This window comes from Papio anubis, chromosome 5 (assembly GCF_008728515.1).
Source record: "Papio anubis isolate 15944 chromosome 5, Panubis1.0, whole genome shotgun sequence".
Classification (NCBI taxonomy): Eukaryota; Metazoa; Chordata; class Mammalia; order Primates; family Cercopithecidae; genus Papio; species Papio anubis.
Window position 1 is genome coordinate 73,461,491 of NC_044980.1, and position 16,556 is coordinate 73,478,046.

Below are 16,556 nucleotides of genomic sequence, written 5' to 3' on the forward strand. Positions count from 1 at the left end.
GGGTTTCACCACGTTAGCCAGGATGGTCTCGATCTCCTGACCTCGTGATCTGCCCATCTCGGCCTCCCAAAGTGCTGGGATTACAGGCTTGAGCCACCGTGCCCGGCCATTTTTTTTGTTTTGTTTTGTTTGTTTTTGAGACGGAAGCTCGCTCTGTCTCCAGACTGGAGTTCAGTGGTGCAATCTTGGGTCATTGCAACCTCCATCTCCCAGATTCAAGTGATTCTCCTGCCTCAGCCTCCCGAGTAGCTGGGACTACAGGTGGGCGCCACCACATCAGCTAATTTTTTGTATTTTTAGTGGAGACAGGGTTTCACCATGTTGGCCAGGATGGTCTTGATCTCTTGACTTCATGATCCACCCACCTCTGCCTCCCAAAGTCCTGGGATTACAGGCGTGAGCCACCACACCCAGCCTATTTTATTTATTTACTTATTTATTTATTTATTTGAGATGGAGTCTTGCTCTGTTGCCCAGACTGGAGTGCAGTGGCAGGATCTTGGCTCACTGCAACCTCTGCTTCCTGGGTTCAAGTGATTCTCATGTCTCAGCCTCCCTAGGAGCTGGGTTTGCAGGCACCTGCCACCATACCCAGCTAATTTTTTTTTTTATCTTTAGTGGAGACAGGGTTTCGCCACATTGGCCAGGCTGGTCTTGAATGCCTGACCTCAAGTGGTCCGCTACCTCAGCCTCCCAGACTGCTGGGATTACAGGCGTGGGCCACCCCGCCTGGCCCCCCTCATTTTTAAAACAAAAGATAGTATGTCATACACCTTGCTTCTTGATTCTGTTCTTTTCTTTGCTTTTTTTTTCTTTTCCTTCCTCTTTTTTTTTTTTTTTTTAACTTAACAATACATCGTGGAGCTCTTTCTGAAGTAAACTTTCTTGATTTTCTTTCCTAGGTGCATGATATGTATGTATGTACTATAATTGACTTAACAAGCCTCATTTTGATGGGCATTTGGCCTATTTCTAATGTTTTATATTACATTGTTTTCATGAATAACCTTATTATAAATGTTTTCATATGTACAAATATATGTCATCTCCAACTCTTAAAGTATTTTTGTCTATTTCCTCATCTACCTTCATAGTTTTTGCTTTTTAAATGTTTATGATATGCTATATGTTGTGTACACATTCATATCTATTTTCTCTTCATTAAGAATTATACCTTTACCATGGTGTTCTTGGTCTTATTTAATGATTTTTTTTAACCTCAATTCACATTGTCTTTCTTTTTGTTTGCTTTGAATAACTTTGCTTTATCCTTTATTTGAAAAGTAACTTAATGGAGTTTTGTTTTTTTACTGTTTTTTTGTTTGTTTGTTTGTTTGTTTTCTTTTTTTGAGACAGAGTCTAACTCTGTAGCCCAAGCTGGAGTGCAGTGGCACTATCTCGGCTCACTGGAACCTCCACCTCCAAGTCTCAAGCGATTCCCGTGCCTCAGCCTGCCGAGTTAATGGGACTACAGGCACGCGCCACCACGCCCAGCTAATTTTTTGTGTTTTAGTAGAAACGTGGTTTCACCGTGTTACCCAGGGTGGTCTCAAGCCCCTGAGCTCAGGCAATTGGCCCACCTCGGCCTCCCAAAGTGCTGGGATTACAGGCATGAGACACGGCGCCCTGCCTTTTATTTTTTTCTTTTTTTTTTTACTGTCTTTTCTAGGAGTGATTTATGATTATTTTTCAAAAGTTTTAAATTTACAGAAAAGTTGCAAAAACTACCACATTTCCTTCACCCAGATTCCCCAATTGTGAACATTTTCCTGCATTTGTCCATTATTTCTCTATACATATATAATTTTCTGTTTATGTTTTTCTGCATGAGCCTCGTTATCCGTAAGTACTCCGGAGGATACCGCCCCGAAGGACAGCTTCTGTATTACCATCATGCAGCCTCCCGGTCAGGAAGTCAGCATTGGTACAACAGTACCATCCAGTCCACAGACCCCATTCAGATTCTGCCAACCATTGCAACAATACCTCTTTTCCTCTTCTGATCCGGAAAACCCTCCAAGAACATGCATTGAATTTAGTTATCACATCTCCTCAGCCTACTTCACTCTGTAATAGTTCCTGTTTCCTTCTCTGTCATATACTTAACAATCTTAAAGATCATGGAGACTTGAAAGGAGAGGAGATTGTGATAGAGCAGTAACACCAAGGTGCTTCCTCAACTGCTGGTCATGTTCTATTTGTTTTATTGCACTGGAGTTCACTTTATAATAATCTGATAAAATTTATATTTATGTTTTATGTACTTTTTTCTATGTGTGTTATTTCACAATAAAGAAGGTTAAAAAATGAAGTTTGAGAATTAATATCAATGAATACAATTTAAGATACCCTCAGGCAATGGTTTTTCCATTTCAGTCTAAATAGAATTAAGTGAATATTAAAAGAGGCAAAATAATACTGGGAAGCTCTTCTTTTTACCTAAATGATCATAACCATGTCTTTTCATAAGATTTGTCACCGTGGTGCCCAGATAAAGTAATAAAGATTCCATTTTAGCAAAAAATGTAGGTTTCAGAACTAATTTTCATTTTTCATTTTCTGTGTCCCTGAGCTATAGTTTAAAATTCTTTTTGGTTTGTAATATGATACTGCTGTGGGGCAATATCCAAATTGCTTTCCCCAGTTGTATTTCCAGAATGGTGTCACCATCCTATAAGGGCAGGAATATGTCAATATGACAAGAAAATATGCCTTGGTTAGGCAGTTCTTCCTTATCATTAGCAGAAAAAATGCTTTGGAAATTTTTCCCTGGATTCTGACAAGCTTACAGGGAATATAAATGTGAAACTGCTTAACAGCTTTGCATTTCCCTAGACTTGAATGCAACAGTAGTAGTGTCACCAGAAGAAATGAAAGTATACAGTTTAAGTAACATTAACATTCTGAGCATATTCTTACATCCATAATGAATTTACATAGGTTGTTGGTTTTCAGCTCATCAGATAAAGATCTAAATGTATTCTATTTGTCATTCTTAGTGGTATCTCTTGGCATTCTTGTATCTCATACAAAAACCTCCAAAAGAAACAGCAGGGCCTCCATACATGACTCTAAGTGTTGTAGATATCAGTGACATTTGTGTCTCTTCACAATCCCTTCCCATTGTGCTTTTCACTCTGACGAGGCTCCTGAACAAACCCAGGTTACAGATTCCTCCATCAGCAACACAATCTCTTCTATTCCTTTTTCCAAAATTAGACCCATTTCCCATGCCACCCGTCTGGTTTCTTAGTCCATTTAACAACTTGCAATTCAGATAGAGCAGTTATGTCATTTAGACAACAGCAGTATGAATGTTTTTTGTCTCTAGTCCCTCTTGATGAAAGAATGGAATATGAAAGTACAGTTACACCGTTGCTGATTAATTTTTTCGTCTGAGTGAATTTGAGTTAGAGATAAATGAAAGTATTTTTAGGCTTATTGGAATGAGTCATCACTTTCTTCCACTTTTAACTATATAATTCTGTTTTATTTCAATGCAGGTACAGCCTGACTATTTGGACTGGAAAAAATGATAACTATTCCATTGAAGATTTACTTTACATTAGAGACCATTTTGACAAAAAACAAGTTTTCTATGACATCTTGGAACCACAAAACCATGAATTTAAACAAGCTATTGGAATCAAAGTTAATCTCTAAGAAGAAGATTCTCCTCAATTATTTCCTGTGTTTTGGTTTCATAATCCTCTCCATTGGTCTGAATTAATTACCATATAAATTATGGTTATTGGTTTACGTTCCAAGTCATCTAATCAAGAAACGTTTACTGTGTGCTTACTCTGTGGGCATATGTCCTTATAATAGTGCACTTACATAAAAGATTTGGAAAGAAGAGAGTTATTTCCACACGTGGCCTAGTCTAATAATAATTCAGGAAAATGATACTCTACACCCCTTTATAAAAAATAGTTTTGATAAACTAAAGATGATTGGCAGAATCCACATGTTATAAAACAGGTATAAACCACATGTGCTTGGCAGTTGCATTACAGAGATTATGAAAAATATGGTACTCTCTTTTCCTTTTTTCCTAGAAAACTGTTTTTTTCCAGAGATAATAAAAAAGGAAGAGAGCTTTTAAAGTGTGTTTAATTTTCACAGGGGTGAGCAGCTGTCTTATATCAAGATTAATCCATTTCCTGAAACTATTAGATCTAGAATTTCCATGTCATTGGGAAGCATGCTAGTGGCTAAATATTTTTTTGTATTTCTTATTTCTATAGTATCTGATTTATAGTGAACAATATACTATTGGAGAGCAGTTTTAGTCTTTGTAATATATCATTTGTTTTCCAAGTTTCTTACTGCCACCACCTTCATTCAGGTCCTTGTTCTACTAGTAGAATTTTATGAAATACTTTTTTCATGGCTCATTGCTCACACTCTACTCAGAGATAACCTGATTTTTTCTGCTAAACAAAACTTTCTTTTCTTTTTCTTTTTTTGTTTTATTTTATTATTATTATTGGGTGTTTTTTTGTTTTGTTTTGTTTTGTTTTTTTGAGACAGAGTCTTGCTCTGTTGCCCAGGCCGGAGTGCAGTGGTACGATCTTGGCTCACTGCAACCTCTGTCTCCTGGGTTCAGCCCCCTGAGTAGCTGGGACTACAGACAGTTGTGCGCCACCACACCCAGCTAATTTTTGTATTTTTAGTAGAGATGGGGTTTCACCATGTTGGCCAGGCTGGTCTCAAACTCCTGACTTCAGGTGATCCACCCACCTCGGCCTCCCAAAGTGCTGGATTGCCGGTGTGAGCCACCACGCCCAGCCAAAACTTTCTTAAATACCTCTTTCTTTATGCCAAATCAAAAACCTTCAAGGGCTTAAACTCAATTTTACTCAGTTTTCGTCTTTCAAGACCCTTCATAATGCAGTCCCACCTAAAAGTCAATTTGCTGTGCTCCAACACAGTTACTCATTTAAAAAATTTATTCAACATCAATGGTTTCTAAATCCTACTTTAACCATTAATCTTAACTATTTAGTTATGTTCACTAATTGACGCGTGCATGTTAACTATGTCTCCTCAGCTAGACTGTAGATTCCTTTATGGCAAAGGTTCATGCTTAAGTATCTTTTACAGTGTCTGGCATAGTCTTGAGAAAAACATCCAGAAAAATATGTTGCTGCGTTGATTTATTAACAAGTAATTTACTAGTGAATGTCGTAAAATATGTAATTTGCCTTTTGTTAATCAACCGTTTTTCTCCTAGAGAATAAGGTAGTTCTATATAGAGAAAAGAGCTTGGGTTTTGAAATCAGACAGGTTTCATTGACAGCCCCACCTCTATCCCGTACTAGCCATAGACTTTGGGAAATCTTTAATGCCATTGACTCCAGGCTCACTTGTCTATAAAACAGAGGTGGGGGAAGGGTTGTTGTGAGGATTATGTGAGATTCATGTAATAGAGACATCTAGCTCAATGACATAGCGAATGCTCAGCAAAGTTACTCTTCTTTTAGACATCCTGTGATCATGTCCATTATAGATAGATAGCACTAAGAGATACAACATGAAACACTGTAGACCTACAAATACTTAAAGGCAATTGTAGTATTTCGACTTGAAAATTCAGCTCTAGTCAAATGGAATCCTTCTTGTGAAATCATACATAACCTAAAACTTTACTATCCATGGCTGTTTGCCAAAGACAAAAGGTGCAATTTCATTATAAAATTTCAACAACTGCTATAGAAAATAATTTTTAAAATTATAGTAAAAAAGTAATTTATGAATTTTCTACAAAGACCATGCATTACTAAAGACAAGTGAATTTATAAATAAACTGCCTTTTGTTGAAGTTCGAAGTAAAACTCACTTGTCCAGAATATTATTTTTACTACGTAATTGTCCTACCTTTGATAGTATTTTTTAAAATATTAGTATTATGGTATAAAATTATATATTGAGAAATCTATAAGCCTGATATCACTTAGATTAATTTTTTTTTTTGAGACAGAGTCTCACTCTGTCACCCAGACTGGAGTGCAGTGGCACAATCTCGGCTCACTGCAACCTCCACCTCCCGGGTTCAAGTGATTTTCATCCCTCAGCCCCTCAAGTAGCTGGGATTACAGGACTGTGCCATCATGCCTGGCTAATTTTTGAATTTTTAGTAGACAGGGTTTTGCCATGTTGGCCAGGCTGGTCTGGAACTCCTGGCCTCATGGGATCTGTCCGCCTTGGCCTACCAAAGGGCAGGGATCCAGCCTCACTTAGATTAATATTTAAAGGTATATTTTAAACTGTTGTCAGGAACAAAAACACATAAGAGAATTATAAAATGTATTCTGTTGAAAAGTAAAATTTTAATAGCTATCCATATGGGAAAAAATAACCTTGGTCCCTACCTTATGCCATATAGAAATAATTTGAGATGGATCTTAGGCCAAAATGTCAAAGCTAAAACCTTAATGCATTTAGAAGAGAATAAGAGAGAATGTTTTCAGGACTTTGGGGTAGGCATAGGTTTCTTGTAACCCAGAAAACACTAGCCATAAAAGGAAACGTTGATAAATGGACTTTATCAAAACTTAAAACTTCTCAGAAAAGACACCATTGACACATATCTGACAAAGTGTGTATTACTCCTGTAAACTATAAGAAAAAAATCCCAAAAAACTGACTAAAAATGGGCAAAAGACTTGAACAGATACTTCACACACAAAATAATTCAAATGGCCAAAAGAATATGAAAAGGAATTCAACAGCATTACTTATTCAGGAAAGGCAAGTTTAAGCCACAGTAAATGCCAGTACATACCTACCAGAAAGGTTAATATTATAAGGACTAAAAACACCTTTTAGGAAAAAAAGGAAAACAGTTTGGGAGTTTCTAATAAAGATAAGTATATCTCTACCTTAAGACCCAGCTACTCTATCTATAGCCATATACTCAAGAGAAAAGTGCTCATATGTTTGCTTTAAAAGACTTGTAAAAGAATGTTCATAAAAACTTTATCCTTAATAGCCAAAAACTGGAAACAACCCCAATTTTCATCAGTAAGAGAATTTATAAATAATGGTAGATTCATACAATGAAATTACTACACAGCACTGAAACAGTTTGAACTGATATAACAATAAAGATGATTATTAACAACATCATGCAAAAAAAAAAGCAGGCACAAATGAATACATATTATCTGGATCCATTTATATGAATTTCAAGAATAGTAAAAACTAATATATGGTGCTAGAAGTCAGAATAGTAGTAACCTATGTGGTTCTGTGGGGTTTTGTCTGGGATGGAGCATGTTGGAACTTTTTTGGGTGTTGAAAATGTTCTATATCTTGTTCTGGGGGTTGGTTATTTTGATGTGTACATAGGCAAGGCAAAAAACATTGAGTTGTAACATTTAATATTTGTGCATTTTACTGTATGTAAATTATATATCCATTTTCAATAATATTTTTAAAGGCCTTGATGTACAGAAATCCAATAGAATACTATGCAGAAACTGAAAGTTTGACTTTTTTTAGTTTTTCATTTTTTTTGAGACAGTGTCTCACTCTGTTGCCCAGACGGGAGTGCAGTGGAGCGATCTCAGCTCACTGCAACCTCCACCTCCCAGATTCAAGCAATTCTTCTGCCTCAGCCTCCTGAATAGCTGAGATTACAGGCATGTGCCACTACAACCAGCTAATTTTTTTGTACTTTTAGTAGAGATGGGGTTTCACCGTGTTGACCAGACTGGTCTCGAACTCCTGACCTCAGCTGATCTGCCCGCCTCGGCCTCCTAAAGTGCTGGAATTACAGGCATGAGCCACTGCATCCGGCCCAACCTTTATTAACGTGGGAAGATGTTACAGCATACTGCAGGTTGTAGAAGAGCATATATATGGCTGGATATGGTAACGCATGCCTGTAATCCCAGCATTTTAGGAGGCCAAGGTGGGCAGATCACAAGGTCAAGAGTTCAAGGCCAGCCTGGTCATCATAGTGAAACCCTGTCTCTACTAAAAATACAAAAAATTAGCTGGGCGTGGTGGCGGGCACCTGTAATCCCAGCTGCTGAGGAGGCTGAGGCAGTAGAATCGCTTGAACCCGGGAGGCTGAGGTTGCAGTGAGCAGAGATCACGCCATTACACTCCAGCCTGGGTGACAGTGTGAGACTCCGTCTCAAAAAAAAAAAAAAAAAAGCATATATATGATGTAATAAAAGTGTATATCTTTGTATGCATAGAAAGTTTTTGCAAAGAAGTTCAAATGCACAACATAATGGTTAAGTGCCACCTATTTGTCCCCTCTAAGTTGATGTCTAATATAGTGATGTTAAGATCACATAGCATCCAAAGGCTATTTCCCAAGACTGGCAGAGCAATCCTAATTCCAGAAGAGACTTTAATAAGAAAATCAATTGTTCAAAAATTCAAAGGCTTTTAATAGAGTGGCTTATTGTCCTGTGAGTGGTATAATTTGTTAATTAGCCAGGTATGTACTTATCCAGTGGGAAATGATTAAAAGTAATTTGGAACAGTTTTTAATTTGCTTCTTTGTTGGAGTTGGGGTCATGGGTTTTGTTTTGTTTTGTTTTGTTTTTGTTTGTTTTTTCTGTAATTACAAAGAAAATTAAGTACCTAGTCAATATATAGACACATGCTGTATCTCTGACCTTGTTATTTAGGGCAAGATCCAAGGGAGCTCCCAGACCTAAGCAGCAGGAGCTTGGGCTCCAGTGTCCTAGTGTTCCACATCAATGTTACTCTTACTCTTCATAGTAATTACCTCTTTTTATCCATCAGCCTTTGGTCTGGGGAACCAGCTTGTCCAGCCACCTGTATCTTTCATGACGGAATCTCATGTCAAGACGTCACAGCTCAGTAGGGACTTGGGGGGTAGATGGGGGAGCGAAGGGGCAGGCATCTAAACAATGTCTGATATGCTGAGGCTGTGCAAATAATTCCATAGTTGTCCCTATGTAATTCAGAAATGGAGCTTACAGTAATCTAGTCTTGGGAGAGAGACCTGTAAATGATAAGTTGAATATTTGCTAAAACTCCTATGATGGAATAACACATGGCTTGTGGAGTAGTCCCCAAAGAGACAGCCGTCTGTTTTAATTGGGAGGGAACACGAGCTGTGTCTCGAAAGATGAGTAAGATTCACCGGGTAGACTGACAGGGGAAGGACCTTTCAGACTCAGGCACCTGAGCCACGCGGGAAAGAGCCTGATCAACCTGCTCAGAAATGTTTCTGGGGCCATGACACTGTGAGACACGAACCAGATTTATTTTCTGTAGTAAGGAGTTGGCTGCTTTTCTTAGGGAGTGGGAGTTATTATACTACTTTAATTAGGGAAGCATTATTATCAGTTTTAAATGTTAGAAAAGTGATTATGATGGTGAGAAGGAGGAAATCAATTGGGAGATTTGGAATCCTCAAAGTGAAAGAAGATGAAGGCCTGAATTAAGGAGACACCAAAAGGGGATGGAGAGGCTCAAGAAATAAAGATTATGGACGGGCGTGGTGGCTCACGCCTGTAATCCCAGAGCTTTGGGAGGCTGAGGCGGGTGGATCACGAGGTCAGGAGTTCAAGACCAGCCTGGCCAATATGGTGAAACCACGTCTCTACTAAAAATACAAAAATTAGTTGGGCATGGTGGCGCACACCTGTAGTCCCAGTACTCAGGAGGCTGAGGCAGAAGAACTGCTTGAATCCGGGAGGCAGAGGTTGCAGTGAGCCAAGATTGCACCACTGCACTCCAGCCTGGGTGACAGAGTGGGACTCCATCTCAAAAACAAACAAACAAAAAAAAAAAACAAAGGAAAAGAAAAGAAAAAGGTTAAAAAGGAATAATTTGTAGTTGAATGAGTAGTATGGGGGAGAGGGAGGAGTCTAGTATTTTTAGGTTGGGTGACAGAGTGTTAAGATAATACCACTGACCCCATCAGGATGGAAAAGAGCCAGGTGTGGCTATATTTCTCAATGGCTCTTTGATGTTACTTCATACCAACTTGGAAAGAAAAATGAAAATCCTATCCGCCTGACCCTGAACTCACTCTAAGATACTCTTTAAAAAAAAAAAAAAAATGTAATCCTGCCCGTTTCTTTTTTTCTTTTTTAATTTTTTATTTTCATAGGTTTTTGGGAAATATGTGGTATTTGGTTACATGAGTAAGTTCTTTAATGGTGATTTGTGAGATTTTGGTGCACCTATCTCCCGAGCAGTGTACACTGAACCCAATTTGTAGTCTTTTATCCCTCACCCCTTTCCCACCTTTTCCCTGAGTCCCCAAAGTCCATTGTATTATTCTTATGCCTTTGCATCCTCATAGCTTAGCTCCTACTTATGAGTGAGAACATACAATGTTTGGTTTTCCATTCCTGAGTTATTTCACTTAGAATAATAGTTTCCAATCCCTTCCAGGTTGCCGTGAATGCCATTAATTCACATTCCTTTTCATGGCTGAGTAGTATTTCTCATACATATATATATACACACACACACTCATATATATAAAAAACAGTTTACTATGCACTAATTGATTGATGGGCATCTGAGTTGGTTCCACATTTTTGCAATTGCGAATTGTGCTGCTATAAATATGCATGTGCAAGTATCTTTTTTGTATAATGACTTTTCTTCTGGGTAGATACCCAGTAGTGGGATTGCTGGATCAAATGGTAGTTCTACTTTTAGTTCTTTAAGAACTCTCCACATTGTTTTCCATAGTGGTTGTACTAGTTTACATTCCCACCAGCAGTGTAGAAGTGTTCTCTTTTCACTGCAACCACGCCAACATCTGTTATTTTTTGATTTTTTGATTATGGCCATGTTTGCAGGAATGAGGTGGTATTGCATTGTGGTTTTGATATGCATTTTCCTGATCATTAGTGATGTTGAGCATCACTAATGGGCCCTTAGCCCACTTTTTGATAGGATTGTTTGCTTTTTTTCTTGCTAATTTGTTTGAGTTCATGGTAGATGCTGGACATTAGTCCTTTGTCATATGTATAGACTGTGAAGATTTTCTCCCACTCTGTGGGTTGTCTGTTTACTCTGCTGTCTGTTCCTTTTGTTGTGCAAAAGCTCTTTAGTTTAATTAAGTCTCAGCTATTTATCTTTGTTTTTATTGTATTTGCTTTTCGGTTCTTGGTCATGAAATCTTTGCCTAAGCCAATGTCTAGAAGGATTTTTCCGATGCTCTTCTAGAATTTTTGTAGTTTCAAGTCTTAGATTTGAGTCCTTGATCTACCTTGAGTTGATTTTTGTATAAAGTGAGAGATGAGGATCCAATTTCATTCTTCTACATGTGGCTTGCCAATTATCCCACCAACATTTGTTGAATAGGATATCCTTTCCCCACTTAATGTTTTTGTCTGCTTTGCTGAAGATCAGTTGGCTGTAAGTATTTGGATTTATCTTTGGGTTTTCTATTTGTTCCATTGGTCTATGTGCCTATTTTTATACCAGTACCATGCTGTTTTGGTGACTATGACTTGATAGTATAGGTTGAAATCAGGTAATGTGATGCCTCCAGATTTGTTCTTTTTGCTTAGTCTTGCTTTGGCTATGTGGGCTCTTTTTTGGTTCCACATGAATTTTAGGATTGTTTTTTCTAGTTCTGTGAAGAGTGATGGTGGTATTTTGATGGAAATTGCATTGAATTTGTAGATTGCTTTTGTAATCCTGTCAGTTTCTTAAAGACCATCCTTCTCCCCCACTGCCTCCTCTTAGTAATCTCTACTACATAATTGAATAGTTTCAAGGCTGGGCACAGTGGCTCACACCTGTAACCCCAGCACTGTGGGAGGCTGAGATGGGAGGATCCCTTGAGTCCAGGAGTTCAAGACCAACCTGGACAACATAGCAAGACCCCATCTCTATGGAAGAGAAAAAAAATTTCAGTTATTTCATAATATTAAACAATAAAACTATCCACACAATTCCACCTTCAGAATGGAGAGAAAGCCAGCAGAGTTTGAAAGGGGCTCACCCAGCCACCTCTCCTCTCAAGAAAGCTGCCTTTGGTGTCTATACTTCTGCTTGCCGAAGGAACCAATCTGACTAAATCTGGCAACTAAACTGGTCTGGGTTTGATTGCTACTGTTGAATCTTCAGTAACTGGTCATTGCCACTTTCTTCTTTATCCCTTCCTTGGAGTGAAATAATATAACCAAGTTCAAAAAATTTAATTGAAATATTCAGTGTGAGAGTCTGTTGCCCTTTGTCAATTCAGAGGCTAATGGGAAAACTCTGGCTTAGAATAGAATGAGTTCTTCAAGCAGCCTATGCAGCTCCACCCCCAATCTGGGTCAAGGAGTGTTTTCCAGACTTCTCCAGGCAGATGTGTGGGCCTTTTCCCGATGCTGCCCCTTCCAATGGCTGTGGACAGGAAACTCCAGCTGAGTACAGTGGTGCCTCCCTGTAATCCCAGCTACTCAGGAGGTTGACGCAGGTAGATCGCTTGAGCCCGGGAATTCCAGACCAGCTAAGTACCTGGTGGTCACCCCAATCCTTTATTCTTGGGGGTTCTGAGGCCTTGATAGTCCTGCCTGTGTATAGTTGAGATAATCTACATTTGTGTCTGGCCATGATAGTATAAGGGGGTGTTCCATGGGTTCCTCAGATTCCACCCATGCTCCTTGTAGCTCCTATTTTGTGGTTCTAAGAATCACTCCAGCCAACACCATGACCCCTTTATCTCCTATGAAGGAAACTGGAATGACCAGGTAGTTATTTCAGCTTCCATTTCAGGGGAACTACCATAGTATCCTTTGGTAGAAGTATTCTTCCCTTGGATGCCAGATTATTGATATCAGTGGTATCAGTATCAGTAGGGCTCAGAGTTGCAGGGGTAGGATAGCAATTTTTTTTAATTGACAAGAAGATCCTTTTTGAAATGTTTTCAACTTCAATCGTTTTCAAATTTTTCTGCTAAATCTGGAACTGTTAATAAGTAAAGATTGTCTCAAAGCACTATCTATTTAAAAAGACTTTAAAGATTATTCAGCGAATGGAATCTTTTTTGTTACATCTCTGATTTAACATCTCCTCTTCCATGTCCATCTCCTCTTCCTCTTTCCAAAAATGGTGACTCATGTCTTCCTAGGACAGGCTTTTCCATAGATAGACAGCTCCAGTAGCTAAGAGAGAACTGAAATATTTCTGTAACTTAATTTTCTGGTTCTAATTTATCTTTATTTGGAGGACTCTGAATAAGTCATTACATTGGTTCTTTTAGTATCTAAGGCCAGCCATCTAATCTCAGCTGAGTCTTTTTATCTCCAAGCTAAGCAACAATTCTTTTACTTATTTAAAAAAATTTTTTTAGATTCTATCACTTTCATCTTTTACTGCATATTCTTTAGTTTAAGATATGGTACCTAGAATTAAAAACACCGTTTCATATTTGATCTCTGAGTGCTAAGATTCAGGAGTAGACACTGATTAAATAATGTAGTCAGGCTGTTAGCACTCCCAACAAACCTGCATTAGTTAATTAACTGCCCCATGTTGTTTCAATTTAGGATCATTAAGATGCAAAGCATCCCTTCAATGATTATGAGAAACATAAGAAAGAAATAAACGTTTTATTACTTACAGGTCCTGGGGTATACAGTATACCTGGAGGCCACATGCAGGGATGTCAGGGAGTACATGAAGAGAGAGAGGAAGGGACCCAGGGGTCAACGCCTTTACTGGGTCCAGGGTGTTATCCAAACAGGTTTCCCAAGGGGAATCTGAATTGGTGGGTTTAAGGTAATCAGGCATGGCCGGGCGCGGTGGCTCAAGCCTGTAATCCCAGCACTTTGGGAGGCCGAGGCGGGTGGATCACAAGGTCAGGAGATCGAGACTATCCTGGCTAACATGGTGAAACCCCGTCTCTACTAAAAATACAAAAAACTAGCCGGGCGTGGTGGCGGGCGCCTGTAGTCTCAGTTACTTGGGAGGCTGAGGTGGGAAAATGGCGTGAACCCGGGAGGCGGAGCTTGCAGTGAGCCGAGATCACGCCACTGCACTCCAGCCTGGGAGCACAGCGAGACTCCGTCTCAAAAAAAAAAAAAAAAAAAAAAAAGGTAATCAGGCATGGGTTCTAGGAGGTCACACAGCGACTAAGAGGTGACCGCTGTGGCATACCTGCACAATCCATGTGAGGTGTGAGGGTCAGCAGGGCCAGTCAAGCAGGGTGTATCTAGTTGTTCCTTAGGGAAGTCCCCAGGAGCAGTTACATAAGGCAGGTATCTGGATCAACCATGCTGCGGAAGTGGGAGGCGGTGTAGAACTAGCAGTGTGTCAAGGGTGACTGAACCTTGCTTCTGGTATGAGAAAGTCCAACTCATATTCAAAATGGATGCCGAGGTAACATAAGATTTTAAGAATTCACTAAACATATAAATTGCTGATCATCCTAATCTTATACAACTGATTTTAAAACCTAAATGTGGGTATTTATGATGCTTACACTTTAGGTTTTTGGTTTTGATCCATTGTTCCAGCTAATCGACATTCTTTTGAATTGTTTTTGCGATTTGTTGTGTGAGCTATTCTTCCCAGTTTTTCCTTTCCTGGCCTTCTCTTATAAGAATGATCACCTGAGGTCAGGGGTTCGAGACCAGCCTGACCAACATGGTGAAACCGCGTTTCTACTAAAAATCAAAAAAATGCTGGGCGTGATGTTGGGTGACGGTAACCCCAACTACTCAGGAGGCTGAGGCAGGAGAATCTCTTGAACCTGGGAGGCAGAGATTGCAGTGAGCCAAGATTGCGCCATTGCACTCCAGCCTGGGTGACAAAGTGAGACTCCATCTCAAGATAAAAAAAAAAAAAAAAAAAAAAAAGAAAGGTAGACATTCAGGCCTGGTGCAGTGGCTCGCACCTGTAATCCCAGCACTTTGGGAGGCCAAGGCAGGCAGATCACTTGAGGTCAGGAGCTTGAGACCAGCTTGGCCAACATGGTAAAACCCCATCTCTACTTAAAAAAAAAAAAAAGAAATTTTAGCCAGGCGTGGTGGTGCACGTCTGTAGTCCCCGCTACTCAGGAGACTGAGGCAAGAGAATTGCTGGAACCTGGGAGGTGGAGGTTGCAGTGAGCCAAGATGGGGCCATTGCACTTCAGCCTGGTAGACAGAGCAAGACTCCATCTCAAAAAAAAAAAAAGAAAAAAGAAAAAAAAAAATGAATGGTAGACATTCAAAGAAGGTACACAAAAGACAGATGTCACCTTGGGGAGGCCAGTGGGCAGCGCCAGTAAATCTGGTGGGTTTGTGATGGTCCACCATCTGGCCCTCTTGGAGACTTAGAAATGAGATCTGAGGAATACTGGCATAAGGCTATATAAGCTCAAATTTTATTTTATTTTATTTTATTTTTTTGAGACGGAGTCTCGCTCTGTCGCCCAGGCGGGAATGCAGTGGCCGGATCTCAGCTCACTGCAAGCTCCGCCTCCCGGGTTTACGCCATTCTCCTGGCTCAGCCTCCCGAGTAGCTGGGACTACAGGCGCCCGCCACCTCGCCTGGCTAGTTTTTGGTACTTTTTAGTAGAGACAGGGTTTCACCGTGTTCGCCAGGATGGTCTCGATCTCCTGACCTCGTGATCCGCCCGTCTCGGCCTCCCAAAGTGCTGGGATTACAGGCTTGAGCCACCGCGCCCGGCCTATAAGCTCAAATATTAATGTATAAGAATATCATCTCCAATTGCATTATGTCTTCTTGTTTTAAAATGTAGGTTATACGGTTTGGCTCTGTGTCCCCAGCCAGATCTCATCTTGTAGCTTTCATAATTCCCACGTGTTGTAGAAGGGACCCAGTGAGAGATTACTGAATTATGGGGGTGAGTCTTTCCCATGCTGTTCTCCTGATAGTGAATGGGTCCCAGGAGATCTGATGGTTTAAAAAAAAATGGGAGTTTCTCTGCACAAGCTCTCTCTTTGCCTGCCGCCATCCATGTCTTGCCTTCTGCCATGATTGTGAGGCCTCCCCAGCCACGTGGAACTGTGAGTCCTATTAAACCTCTTTCTTTTGTAAATTGCCCAGTCTCGGGTATGTCTTTATCAGCAGTGTGAAAATGGACCAACACAGTAGGTTTAAATATTATTCAGGTATGGTGAGGCCAACAGATCAAGAGACAACTGATACTGGCTGGGCGCAGTGGCTCCCACCCCTAATCCCAGCACTTTGGGAGGTTGAGGTGGGTGGATCACTTGAGGCCAGAAGTTCAAGACCAGCCTGGCCAGCATGGTGAACCCCATCTCTACTAATAATACAAAAATTAGCCAGGTGTGGTGGTACGCGTCTGTAGTCCCAGCTACTCAGGAGGCTGAGGCAGGAGAATCTCTTGAACCTGGGAGGCCAAGGTTGTGGTGAGCCAAGATTGCACCATTGCATTCCAGCCTGGCAACAGAGCGAGACTGTCTCAAAAAATAAAGAGACAACAAACTGATATTGAAAAAGAGTTTGTTACTCTCAGTTCCCAAGAGGAAACAGGGTTGGTGACGAGGGTGGTGGGGGGGGGTCACACTGTGCAGCACCACATGTGGAGAACCCGGGTTGGTTGGGAGGCAGGAGGAACAAGGGGGAAAGGTGGG

General features: G+C 40.2%; 1 protein-coding gene across 5 annotated transcripts in view; it reads left to right on the plus strand.

The window, feature by feature from the left end:
• The window catches only part of FAM151B (family with sequence similarity 151 member B), a 48,196-nt gene extending 44,090 nt beyond the window's left edge, over positions 1–4,106 (plus strand). For 3 of the 5 annotated variants that reach the window (XM_017959705.3, XM_017959707.3, XM_017959706.3), the window contains exon 6: positions 1,832–3,497. In XM_017959705.3, the coding sequence (XP_017815194.1) occupies positions 1,832–2,003 (172 nt within the window). In that variant the 3' untranslated portion in view covers positions 2,004–3,497. The other 2 variants (XM_003899872.5, XM_017959704.3) reach the window with 2 other exon arrangements.
• The last annotated feature ends 12,450 nt before the right edge of the window (positions 4,107–16,556 follow it).